General features: G+C 53.7%; 1 protein-coding gene across 1 annotated transcript in view; it reads right to left on the reverse strand.

Moving 5' to 3' along the window:
* Window positions 1–480: 480 nt before the first annotated feature.
* CTNNBL1 (catenin beta like 1) overlaps window positions 481–12,685 on the reverse strand; it is a 179,174-nt gene continuing 166,969 nt past the window's right edge. Inside the window, exons 14-16 of the mRNA XM_047771120.1 lie at window positions 11,945–12,082; window positions 11,633–11,705; window positions 481–672 (exon numbers count right to left, since the gene is read on the reverse strand). Coding sequence (XP_047627076.1) covers window positions 584–672; window positions 11,633–11,705; window positions 11,945–12,082 — 300 coding nt within the window. The 3' untranslated portion in view covers window positions 481–583. The remainder of the gene's footprint in view (window positions 673–11,632; window positions 11,706–11,944; window positions 12,083–12,685) is intronic.

Consider the following 12,685-nt stretch of genomic DNA (forward strand, 5'->3'; position numbering starts at 1 on the left):
GAGACCTGAGCCACTGCAGTGACAATGCCCCCGTCCTGACCCACTGAGCCCCCATGGGAACTCCCCGATGTGGACGTTGAAGTCCCCCCTCCAGGCAGAGTGATTCTGACGAGTGGCTGGGGTTCGGACCGCTGCTCTGGGCACCGAGCACTTTGTGGCCGGCCTCGCAGCCACGGAAGCCCTCCCCGGGTTCCTCTGCGTGAGCCCCGTGCCCCCCGTTACGTGCCCAGGCTCTGTGTCAGGGCTGGACGCCTGGAGGCCCCCAGTCCGTGCCTTCTCCTTCCCAGCTGCGACGGACGGCCTCACTGCAACCCCCGGGGCATCCACAGTGGACACTCGACCACCCACCTGCCACCGGGCCTCAGTTTCCCCATTGGAAGGGTGGGGTCAACGACTAGCTTTCTCAGACGAGTCCCGTGAGCGTGGCTAGGAAAAGTACTGGGTTAAGGTTAGAGGGTACGAAGAATGCCAGTCCAGGAATACCAAAACTAGCTTTAATTTCTCCAAAAGTCATGTTGAGCTGCATAAAAACTGTTTCCGGGGGAGGCCCAGAGAGAGTCCCTGCCACCCAGGCCAGGTGCCCCTAGAAGTTCTCCAGCAGGCCCAGGATGCGCTTCTGCTCGTTCTCCCGGAACTCCGGGCTCCGGCCGTCCCCGATGTTCTCTGCATACTCTGGGGAGACAAGGGCAGGGTTAGGGGTGGGGTCCATCGTGCCCAGGTCACTTCAGACCTCTCCCTGAACCCCAGCTCCCATGGGTGCATGCTGTTCTAACGTCTCCGACGGCACCCACAGGGGCAGCTGTGGCCAAACTTGAGGCCCTTGGTGGAGGCGGCCCAGCTCCCCTCTCCTGCCCACATTCCTCCCCGAGCACAGCCTTTATTCACTCAGCACACACAGTGGATGCTGCTGCGGGCAGGTGCTGCCCAGATCAGTGGTTCTCAGGGCATTCGACCCCCAACCCGCAGCAGCAAGGTCACCCAGGGACTTGTTAGAGACGCAGACGTGGGCACCCAATCTGGACTACTTATGAGGAAGTGAGGAGGAGGGGGCCCAGCAGGCCGGCTGAGCAAGTCCTCCAGGCAGTGCTGACGCTGCTCAGTCTGAGAACCACTGAGGCAATGCGGATAAAGCCTGATCAAAGCCGGTGAAAAGCTCTGAGCTTGTGGAGTCTACTTTCTAGTTGGGGAGACAAACGGAAACGTAAATAAAATACACGGGGTGGCTGTCAGAAGGCCTCACAGAGCTGGGGAATCCCACACCCGCAGCAGGCGCGTGTGGGAGCATCTGGGAGAGAGCGGCAGAGTGGCCAGCGGTGCAGGGGTTGAGAGGGGAGCAGGCCCGTTCCCTCGGAGGGTGAGCAAGGGGCTGTGGGACTGGAGTGCGGAGTGTGGAGCCAGGGAGGGGGCGGGCTGCTGCCTGGACTTTGGCCTTTCCCCCGAGATGGGCAGTTACAGCATAGGAATGGCATGATTTGGCTTTTAACCAGCTCACTCTGGCTACTGCGTGGAAGATGCCCTGAAGGGGCCAAGGACAGAGGAAGGAGATGGGATTCAGCTGTGGCTTGGACCCGGGAGGTCACGGCAGAGGGGAGCCTTCAGATTTGAGATGTATGCTGACAGACTGGAAAAGGGGTGTGAGAGAAGGAGATGTGGATTCTGAAGTCACCAAGAAATAAGTGGTGGAGAGGGTGGTAGTGAGCCCCAAAGTCCTCCAAGGAGTGGGGGGATCAGTGCCTGCACCACACCAAGGAGGGTGCTGGGGTACAGACCACTGACATGGGATTCAAACAGATGGATTTTTGGGGGGGGGAGGGAGAAAGAACGGGTCTGGAGAGGCTGGAGGGGAGCAGGGAGGAGCCCTCCCCTGTCTCCACTGGTAGAGATCAGGCGGGAGGAAAGAGGTACCAGGGCCCGTCCCAGGGAGAGGCGGTTTCAGGGAGAGAGGAAGATAAAGGACATAGGCCCAGAGACGGTGGGAAGACAGGCGCTGCTGCTGCTGCTGCGGACAGGTTTCTAGAGGACACGGTCAAAGAGGGTCAAGGGGGTAACTGTACGGTCGCGCTTACCCGGCTGTCCCAGCGTGATGCTGGACACCCCTCCGTTTTACTCTCCTAAGTGTCCCAGCCCCCGCCCCCAGATTCCACGGTCACCCGGTTTTCGGAGGCGGAGAGGGGTGGGCTATGGCACAGAGAGGATGCGTAGAGCTTGGGGATGAGAGGGCAGGGCCTGAGTGGTGAGGGGGCCCCAGCTTCCTGCTTTGACCCCACGTGCAGGAACACAGAGCCTGGTGGACAGGGAGGGAGGACAGCGACCCGGCTCCTCTGCGCGCTGACCCTGCCCTGCCCTCGCCCTCCGAGACGGGGGGCAACACCGTGGGCCCTGCTTGAACACTGACCGACTCACAGTCCTAGGTGGCCTTGCCTGGTCTCCTCTGAAAATGCACGTCAAGAGCCTAGAAACAGCACGCGCTCAGGAAACACTTGATCCCTCCTGAGCTTGCTTTGCTCGGGCCAGCAACGACTCTCACGAAAATGCCACACATCCCTCAAGGACCGTCTTAAAGGACACCTTCTCCTCGAAGCCCCGCCTGGTCACCTCTGACTCTTGCTCCCCTGTCCTCAGGCCTCTGTCCCCATTGCAAGGCTGACTTCTAGATCATTCTCTAGTCTCCCCTCTCCCGCTGGACTGGCAGCCTCATGAAGGGAGGGGCTTTCACCGGCCAGCTCAGTGCCAGCAGAGCCTGGCTGAGAGCCAACTCCAGGTTGGGTGCTGTGAATATGCTCTCAGAGCCTGTGCATCGCCCCCAGCTCCCTGACGGGGGTGGCCCAAGAAGGAACAAGAGAAGAGCTTTCTGCATAATAAAACACCTGCAGATCCATATCAGACCCAGACTGGGGGGGAAGAGAAGAAAGTGTGCAGACCCTCCCCCACCTCCCGACCACACCCCGCCCGCCAGGGAAATTATCTTGCTCCTGCCACTTCGTCATGTCTCCTCCATCCTCTTTATTACTTTGGACATGTGCCAGAAAATGGGATTTGGGATTCAGACATGTGCCAGCTGTGTGTCTCCCCCCAGAAATCATCCCCTTCTGGGAGGCCCATCCATCACCTCCAGCAGCACAGGGCTGCGGTCCCTTCTATCAAGGCTCCTCAAAGGGCGGTCTGGGGGGACAGGAGAGTGGGAACTGGGCCGCAGGACAAGGTTAGGGGCTGTCTGTAAGTGCTATCTCTTACTGCCTGAGAACGATCTAGTCGCTGCCCCGGGAGAGAGAAATGACCATTACAGCATTTAATACCCTCAGAGGGATGGTCTGAAAGCAAGAGTCTTAATGGATTGAACTAACACTTTGTTCTCCTAATGTATTCTCAGACCCAGGAGAGAGGGAAGAGGAGAAAGAGTCTGATCCTTTGGGGCAGAGTGATTTTCCAAGTAAAGCCAGCTTCCCTGGAGGAACCTAATCTCTTTCGAGGGATGCGCAAAGTACAGAACCAAAGCCTGTATCCATCCCCTTGCTGAATCACCCCTCCCGAGGCCTTAGAAAAACACGTGCCACCACTGAAACCAGAGCATCCGCACGATGAACGGGTCTCCTGTGTTGTTCCGAGTTCGGGGAACGAGACAGTCAGGTCACCCGCTGTCTGGAAGTGGGCCATGAAGGAGGTTAGTCAGATCTGGGAGAGGGGCTGCCTTGTATTCGGTGGAGAGGAACTCACACGTAGTGAACACTGATTAGGGGCCAGGCATTTATACGTTTTTATATTGTCTTGTTCAATCTTTGCAGCCTTCCTCCAAAGCCCAGGCACCATCTCTGTTTACAGGTGGGGAAACAGAGGGCTTCTCAGAACTGAAGCCACCGCCCAAGTCTAGGATGCAGAGGAGCTGAGAGTCAAACCAAGCCTTGTGTGCGGAGTGAAAAGGGCACCTCAAAACCACGGGAGGGCGGGGGAGCTGGTCCCTGCGGAGGCAGCCTCTCACCTAAGCAGTCTCCTACCCTGCCTGTTCCCCATCCTGGGAGGGGAGAAACCTCCAAAGCAGCCCAGCCCTGGCAGGGCGTCTGGCTACAACACCTCATAAAAGGTAAGGCCCTGGAGGGAATGGCCAGAGGTAAAGGGGCCTCAGTGGTCAGAACAGATGTGGAGGGGGTTGCCGAGGCCATGGACCCTCAGGCCGGGTCACCAAATGTCAGGGCTGGTGGGGCCCTCAGAAATGTCCCACAGTGAGCCAGCCACAGAGCCAGGCCCAGAACCAGGTCTGACGAGCCCCTGGTGCTCTCCCACTGGCCCTCCCTTTTCCACCCCTTACCCCTCATCCTCCACCCCTTACCCCAACTCCTTCTTTGTTTCCAGAGTAGAATCCTGTTTGGAGCAAATCTTGGTGGAGCCAGCCATGGCTGGTTATTATAGCTGCTGCAGCACTTTATAAATATTGAACAGATTCCTCCCAGAGGGGTTGGGAAAGAGTTCTCTTTGCTGGGTGTGCGTGTGTGTGCGCACACACATGTGCGTGTGTGGGGGTGTGTGTGTGTGTGTGAGAGAGAGAGAGAGAGAGACAGGGAGAGAGAAGGCAGGAGAAAGAGATGCTAGATGAAGGGAGAACTTTGGGGTTGGGGAGGGAGGCAGGTGAGTCCGGCCGGAGAGTGAGAAAGACCGCGTTCACATCAACTCCCGTCTCCACTTCCCCAGCATTTTCAAATGCTCTTACAACAAAGGCTTTGATGGAGCTCAAAAACAGGCAGCAGTGCTGAACGCATACATATTAAAGCAAACTTCAGACAGCAGGTTTACTCTTCAGACATGGAGGACAAGCTGTTCTGTTTATGTTAAGAGGGAGAGGGGTGCCCGGGCTGGCGGGAGGGCAAGGACTCTCTTCCGGGACAGGGAGTAGGACCAGGGCTCACACAAGCCCGTTTAGGGCCCTGGACCGTAAGCCTTAAACACGCACCCATTACATTAAAAAGTGCAGGGGGAAGAGGAAGCAGGGAGAAGAGGAATGCCCATATTTTTACACTGAAAACCGTGGAAGACATGGAAATAATCACAAAATACTAACGGGAAAGTAAAATCCTTGAGGTCTAACAGAGCTTCCTTAACGGCAATGATGAACATGGAAGCGCTAAGGTCACTTCTCTAGGAGAAGCTGTGTTGCGGCTGCAAGTGGGGATATAGGTTTCACCAGGGGGGTCATTCAAATGAAACCCACTTAAAAAAGAGAGGGAGGGAGTTCCCGTCGTGGCGCAGTGGTTAACAAATCCGACTAGGAACCATGAGGTTGCGGGTTCGGTCCCTGCCCTTGCTCAGTGGGTTAACAATCCGGCATTGCCGTGAGCTGTGGTGTAGGTTGCAGACGCGGCTCGGATCCCGCGTTGCTGTGGCTCTGGCGTAGGCCGGTGGCTGCAGCTCCGATTCAACCCCTAGCCCGGGAATCTCCATATGCCGCGGGAGCGGCCCAAGAAATAGCAGCAGCAACAACAACAATAACAATAACAACAACAACAACAACAACAACAACAAAGACAAAAAAAAAAAAAAGAGAGGGAAACTTACCCTTTGCTGATGATGCTAACAGGGCCACACTCCCACAGTCCATTTTCCCAAAGACGCTTGAGCTGGTTGGAAAAGCACCACCCACCCCGCCCACCCCCCGCCAGGCCCCAAGGAGTGTGGTCTGGGTGCTGGGCCACGGGCCTTCCTGCCTGCATCTGAGTCTAGGCTGCTGCCAGCACTGGCGGAAGGATGAGGCCAGGGAAGGGAAGGAAGGAACCTGCCAGTAAGTATTCTGTTCCGGGCCCCAACTGTATCTCAAGCTCACCTGCCTGAGGGCAGCATTCACTCTGGGTTTGTTTTCCACAAAGGAGGAAACCGAGGCTCAAACATGTTATGTACTCACTCACCCCAAGTTAGAGGGCCAGAATGCATGCTGATCTGTGCCTCTCAGCCTACTTCTTCCCTCGGGAACCGGGACACGAATCCCAACAGTGAAGGCAGCTGACATTATCGGGCGCCTATTATGTGCCTCATCTAATTCTCACAGCAACCTTCCGAGGCAGGTCATCCTCGCCTTACAGCTGCAGGGACCGTGGCTTAGAGAGGGGCAGGCCCAAGGTTAACACACAGGCCTCTCTCCAGGATCCTTTTCCTGCCTCCAAAACCCCAGAGGCCGTAGCAGCTGTGACCTGGTCCAAGGCACACACACACCCACGTGCCATCCAAAGGCAAATTCCATCAGCTTCTGCAGCCGTAAAATCTCAGGTTGCCAACAGCCCCAAATCAATATGGAGGTACATGTTTATGAACTTCTCAGAGAAGACGTCGAGCCATAAAGCGCACACGGACATCAAAGGGCTGGGAGGGAGCCAACCTCTGAAAACATTCCGGAGTCTCTGGCTCAGTCTTTTCGCCACCAGTCAAAGAGTTTTGAGTCGGTAATCCTCTAAGTGTTCCTCTGCCAAACAGCCCGGCACCACATGATCTTCCAACAACTTCCACCAGCGACTGAAACATGCAGGAGACGCACCAGAGGCTTCCATGGCAACCCCCTGGCACCAGAATTTGTACTAAAAGTATTCCCAGGTCACAGCTCCCACTCCTCACCCAAGGAGAGGACCACTCAATGCACACCCGCCTCTGTCTGCAGAGGTCCTTCACATGCTTCGAGAAGGTATGTCCTTACTCAAGAGTCCTCCCGTCGTAGGGACAGAATGTATAACGGTGGCTGCCGGGGGCTGAGGGGGGTGGGAATGGGGGGTAAGTGTTTAATGGGTAGGGTTGCGGTTCTGCAAGATGAAAATAAGTTCTATGGACAGGTGGAGGTGAGGGCTGCAATGGGTACAATGTAAGTCCTAGGCATATTTTAAAAATCATTAAAAAACAAAAAAACCAAGCACCTCCTTCTATGCAGCTTCTCTGGATCTTCAAGAGCCTTTTTTAATCTCCAGCAGAATGAACTGTGCTTCCTGTCATATCTTAGCACCGACTTCCATCTCCTTTTTTTTTTCTTTTGTCTTTTTGGGGCCGCGCCTGAAGCATATGGATGTTACCAGGCTAGGGGTCTAATTGGAGCTATAGCTGCTGGCCTACACCACAGCCACAGCAACTCGGGATGTGAGCCTGTCTGTGACCTACACCACAGCTCAAGGCAGCGCCAGATCCTTAACCCACTGAGCGAGGCCAGGGATCTAACCCACAACCTCATGGTTCCTAGTTGGATTTGTTTCTGCTGCGCCATGACGGGAACTCCTTCAATCTCCTTTGTGTTGTGGTTCTTTATTTCACCTGTGGTGGGACCATATTCCCCTGGGGACAGGGCTTCCTAAGTGTCTCATTCATCTAAGGAGCCCACCTAGTGCCCCATGATGCCACTGGGTGCTCTGGTAAAGGTGCACACCCTGAATTTTCTTTCTTAAAAGGCTGTAGGAGTGTATCAGCCCACTGGCACAGTCAGAGCTTTCCTTTATGCCAGATGATAGACTGACTGCACACAGTCCTGAGTTTGGATCCAGTTTCCAGCACTACGGGTGACTTGGGCAACATCCCTTAACCTCCACGGGTCTTGGCTACCTTCTCTGCAAGCTGGAGACTGTGATTCTGCTTTCCGGGCTATTGTGAGAACCAGAGAACATACACCGAAAGCTTGGCACAGAGGATGTGTTTGGGAGTGACTGCTCTACCCACTGTGGTCCCGATTTCTGGAATAGCACAAAGAAGCCTAAAGCACCACCCCAGCAGCATCCCCAATAAGCAGGAGCTGAACCTCTTCTCTGGGCCAGTTGTGGGCCAGGCAGGATGACTGTCACTGCCCGTGAGGAGCACACGGTCCTTCTCTGGCAGAGACTACCATCCCCGAGGTGGGCAGCACAGGCCTCAGGCCAGAGCTGCTGCCAGTTCCAGGCAAGGCTGGACTTTGGGAGCACCGAGTAAGCACTTTGCAGAAAGAGGCACTCTAATGAGCCGTCAATTATTCCCAGCTCTCTCGGCACCCCCAACAGAAAAGGAGGGAGGAAAATTGTGAGAAGGGGACCGAAATCTAACGGGAAGAGTCCCCTGCTGGGCTTGCCTCATCAGCGTTTTCCTGAGACCTCGAGGGATACATCAGCTGTCATCCTGCCAGCAAAACTTAGGAAATATGGAGGCCATAAAATCAAAGAAAAAAGCTTGCATCTAATTAGTACGTTAAAAAAAAAAAAAAAAGGAAGCAACCCCAACTGAAAAACAAAATTAAAATCAAAGAGGACAGACTGATGAGCTGGTTTTCTTTATGAGGTTTTGTTTTTTCATGCATTTTGATGGAATGAAGGGTAGAGGGAGGAGGGGGAGGGAGTGAAGGCCTTAAGAGGTGGGCCTGGAGCAGAGCCCAGCCCCCACCCCCCGGCCCTGCTGTAGCCTCAGCCCTTTGCAGCCTCACCACCGTCCTGAGGGTGCTCATCGCACCAGTTCAGGGGCTGCTGAGAGGCCGGCCTGTGGTCCAGCTCCACCACTCAACACCCCAGGCAGGCGGGCTTCCCAGGGTCAGTCAGCGTGAGCCCCTTATTATAACCTTACCCTGCCTCCTGCCTCCTGCAGAGAACTCTCTCTGTCCTGTCTCTCTCTCTTTTTAAGCGGTCAGTGTCCTGTGAGGGCTTCTTTGAACCGGGCAATGGCATCCAATTCCCTAGCTTTAAATATCCCCTCTGTGCTAATGACTTCAAACTGTCATTAGTCACAATGAGAATGTCCACTCTCTGCTGGCCAGCAAAGGGATGTGGGCCTACCCGCACCCACTCGCCATGTACCCACCAGAACTCGAGCGCCTTGCTCAGCAATACGGCCAACCCTGCCCAACTCTCCAGCCCCGCCTCCCACACCCCACTTGCCCTGGGCCTCTGCTCCCTCTGCGGGGCTGTGCCTTTCCTTCCCTGGATTCCTGGGTCTGGCCGGTGCCTCCATTACTGTGTCCTTATCACTCCCTTAACACCCTGCTCACTACTTTAAAGCAGCACTTATCACATTGTAATTAGTTTCGAGGATTTCTCCCCACTAGACCGTGAACCCTCAAGGATGAGGATCTTAGTTATTCTTCCTTGTATCTCTAGGACTGGATTCAGAGCCTGGCAGCCAGCAAGGCTAGCTGAGAAGTTGCTGGAATGTGTGTCTGGCTTGGCTTGAATGAGCGTTGGCCATTTCTGCATCTCTATCCCCCAGAAAAGCATGAGCTCCATGAGGGCAGGCGCCGTGGGACCTTAGTGGTACAGTATGTAGGGCCATGCTGAGCCCTGGGGAGAGTCTCAGCAAACATTTGCCAGTTTAACTCCACACGAGGGTGGGGTTTAATTCAACAATGCTGAAAATATTCACCAGGCGTCCATTATGTGCCTGGCATTGCTCTAGGTGCAGAGGAGACAAGCCACACAATGTCCCTATGTCACAGAGCTTACATTTTAATGTATGAGACACACAAAACAAGTAAACAAAGACATAAATAATTACAGACTGTGATAAGGGCTAGGAAGGAAATAAACTGGGTGCTGTGATGGGAGATAACAGATGGAGAGAAGTGGATGGATTCAAGGCACGAATGGCAGATTTACTAATGGACTGGCTGTGAAGGGCGAGGGAGAGCGAGCTGAAGGGCTGGACCTGGTCTGGAGGGAGGAGCCCGAGAATCTGGACAGAGACGGGGAAGAAAGCAGGGGAGGGGAACAAGAGCGGGGCAGGGGATGAACGCGGCATCTGTGTAGGTTGCTCGCCTGCCCAGACAGTCAACCAACAAACGTCTACTCAGCACCCAGAATGTGCCTGGCACGTTAACAGGCACTCAGGGAATAACCCAGGATCTGAGTGAGAGGGAGTCTGGTTCACAGTAACTGGAAGGTATATGTGCTAGGATTTCTGAAAGAAAAACATCCACCTACTACGTGTCAGCACCTGTTAAAACACCCTTCCTTTCTTCAAAGATCACTGTTTTGATCAGAGGGATGGAGGTGCAGGGAGAAGCCTAAATGCAAGAGAATAGAGCTGAGAGTAATAAAAAGTTCTAATTGAACATGCGGGCGTTAAAAATAAATGCCATTTAAAGGCTGGGGTTGCAAATCACCACAGCTGCACCTTAGGGAGGAGACGGCATGACACTCTGAGGAGTAATTCATGCGAATGTGACACTGAGAACGAGACGGGAGCAGCCAGGATGCCACTATGGGGGATGCTGGGCCAGCTCACGAACCGGGTCCCCCTGTCCTCTCTCTGAGGGAGAGGACCACAGCTTCCAACGCCTCAGATGCTCCGTCTGCAAAGTGGGCACAATGGATCTACCATCATCGCCCCATTTTCCAGTCCTGGGGCTTCGCTCCCACTGTTCCTGGGTTTTGGAATGCCCTTGCGCCAGCCTCTAGGACCAGCTCAATGCTCCTACCTCCACAAGGCTTCCCATGGGATTCAGCCACGTCTCACTTCTCATCCTGATGATGACAATGGTGGTGTCACAGTTTATACTCACAAGCGCTAACGTTTACTGAGAACTAATTTAAGGTCAGACATTTTCCACGTAGCATCTCATTTAGTCCTTTCACCCCTTCTATGAGGTTCCAGGGCCACTGGGTCTCTTGCCTGTGGTATCACAGTAAATAGCAGAGCCACGATTCAGTTGCAGGAGCTGAAGCCCACAGCCCCTCTTCACTGTATCATATGTATCATTTATTTCCCCATTTCCTCTCCCACCTGTTGTGGGAGTTAGAAGCCACGGACAGGAGAACCCTCTGAGTAAATCTACCCTAATCCCTCACCTTAGAAAGGGGGCAGAACAACAGTCAGAGAGAGAAAGGATGTGCCTGCCGCTCTGTCCATCACAACCCTCTCTGAACTCTGACGTTATCAGTACTGTAAAGTCCAACACAGGCCTCTATGTAGACAGCCACGGGAGTCTGTCTGTGCTAAAGGGCCTGAGGGAGGGCCTGCACCACAGGGCTGATTGAGAGCTTGCTGGCTGACTGGAGGCCAACTGGGAACCATTCCAGCGGAGTCAGGCCTGGATCAAAGATGCAAGAGTGTTTGAGGGACTCCTAGGGTAGGTGAAGCAAGCTCACCTAAGCGCTTTCTGTGCCCAGGCACTGGAGTGGATGCCATCATGCAGTATATCAGGAACCTTTGCAAAATTCCTTCTAGACCAAGCTCACACGGCCGGGGGAAAGCAGACCAGCTAGCACTGGAAGGCAAGGGTGCTCTTCCACCGCACCACACCGCCTGCCTCGAACTCACTTCCTTCTGCTTGCACAATTCCAGGGAGTTCTTGTTACTTCCTTGTTTTGTTTCCCTAAGAAAGCAATTTCCCTCTACTAAAAGTTTGAAACTGGATTTTTTTGTTTGTTTCTTGTTTGGTGCGTTTTTTTTTTCTTCTTCTTCTTTTTACATTTTAACAAACATTTCCAAGCCCTAGGTGCTTCTTATTTGTTATGTGTTTTAAAAACGCTAGAACTGGAGGGTCAGAAGCAGAGAATAACTGGGCTAGTCACCAGTATTCTAACCAAGATGAGCCAGACAACACACTTAAGCCTGCAGGGCAGAGAATGAGGCGCACCAAATTCCAGGGATACTGACAGAGACAGAAAAGTAACCATCGCCTAATTCTCTGGAGCCCCAGACACAAGCAAAACGTCCAACTCACCCTTAATGATGTGCCTGACAATTTTGATGGAGCTTCCTCGCATATTTAGGATTTGGTGAACCCTCTGGCGAATCTAATGGGAAAGGGAAAGAGTAGAGAGAGAAAGAAAAAGCATCATTTGTCCTGGTAGCTACAAAAATATATCGTATCAATAGTATTCACCTCACCTTCATCCCCCAAAAAGAGGGAGCGTGTAGAGTGAAGGAATTCAAGGAGAGTGTAATCCACCTCTTTCTATGGGAGTCTCTACTTAAGCAGGTGGCAAGGAAGGGGCGGGGATGCTGGGCCCATCCAGGGGCAGTGCCCGCCTACCTGGGGCACGTTGGCATTGCAGATCTCCGCCATGATGTAGCAGATGTGCTGGAGAACAAAGAGCCCTGCATCCAAGCGCCGGAGGTAGAACTCATCCTCGATGTCGTTGTCTATGATTTCTCCACGCCGGACCATGTCCTACAAGGTAATGAACACGTGGGCATAAAAGCTGAACAGTGAGCAGAGGAAGAAAGAATAGGTTTCCAGTCTGCCCAGAAGACACAAAAGAAGAGCAACTACAAGGACAACAAAAGAAAACCAGTCTGCCTTGATTTGCCTCCTGCTCCTCCCATTACTCTACAAAGTACCTTTTTTTTTGGTCTTTTTTTGTCTTTTCTAGGGCTGCTCCCATGGCATATGGGGGTTCCCAGGCTAGGGGTCCAATCGGAGCTGCAGCTGCCGTCCTATGACACAGCCACAGCAACAGCAACACGGGATCTGAGCCGCGTCTACTACCCACACCACAGCTCACGGCAATGCTGGATCCCCAACCCACTGAGCAAGGCCAGGGATTGAACCTGCAACCTCATGGTTCCTAGTCGGATTCGTTAACTACTGCGTCACGACGGGAACTCCCTATAAAGTATCTTTCTTGCTGTTAATGGACTAAAGGCCCAGGGAGTCAAGATTAAAGCCCCCCCCCCCACCTTTTTTTTTCCTATACGATGAATCAAGGCCAAAATGGTCTCATCCACATACTCAACCTGAATAAATAAGCAGATGGGAACACAAATCTGCTCG

Source organism: Phacochoerus africanus, chromosome 3 (genome assembly GCF_016906955.1).
Source record: "Phacochoerus africanus isolate WHEZ1 chromosome 3, ROS_Pafr_v1, whole genome shotgun sequence".
NCBI classification, from domain to species: Eukaryota; Metazoa; Chordata; class Mammalia; order Artiodactyla; family Suidae; genus Phacochoerus; species Phacochoerus africanus.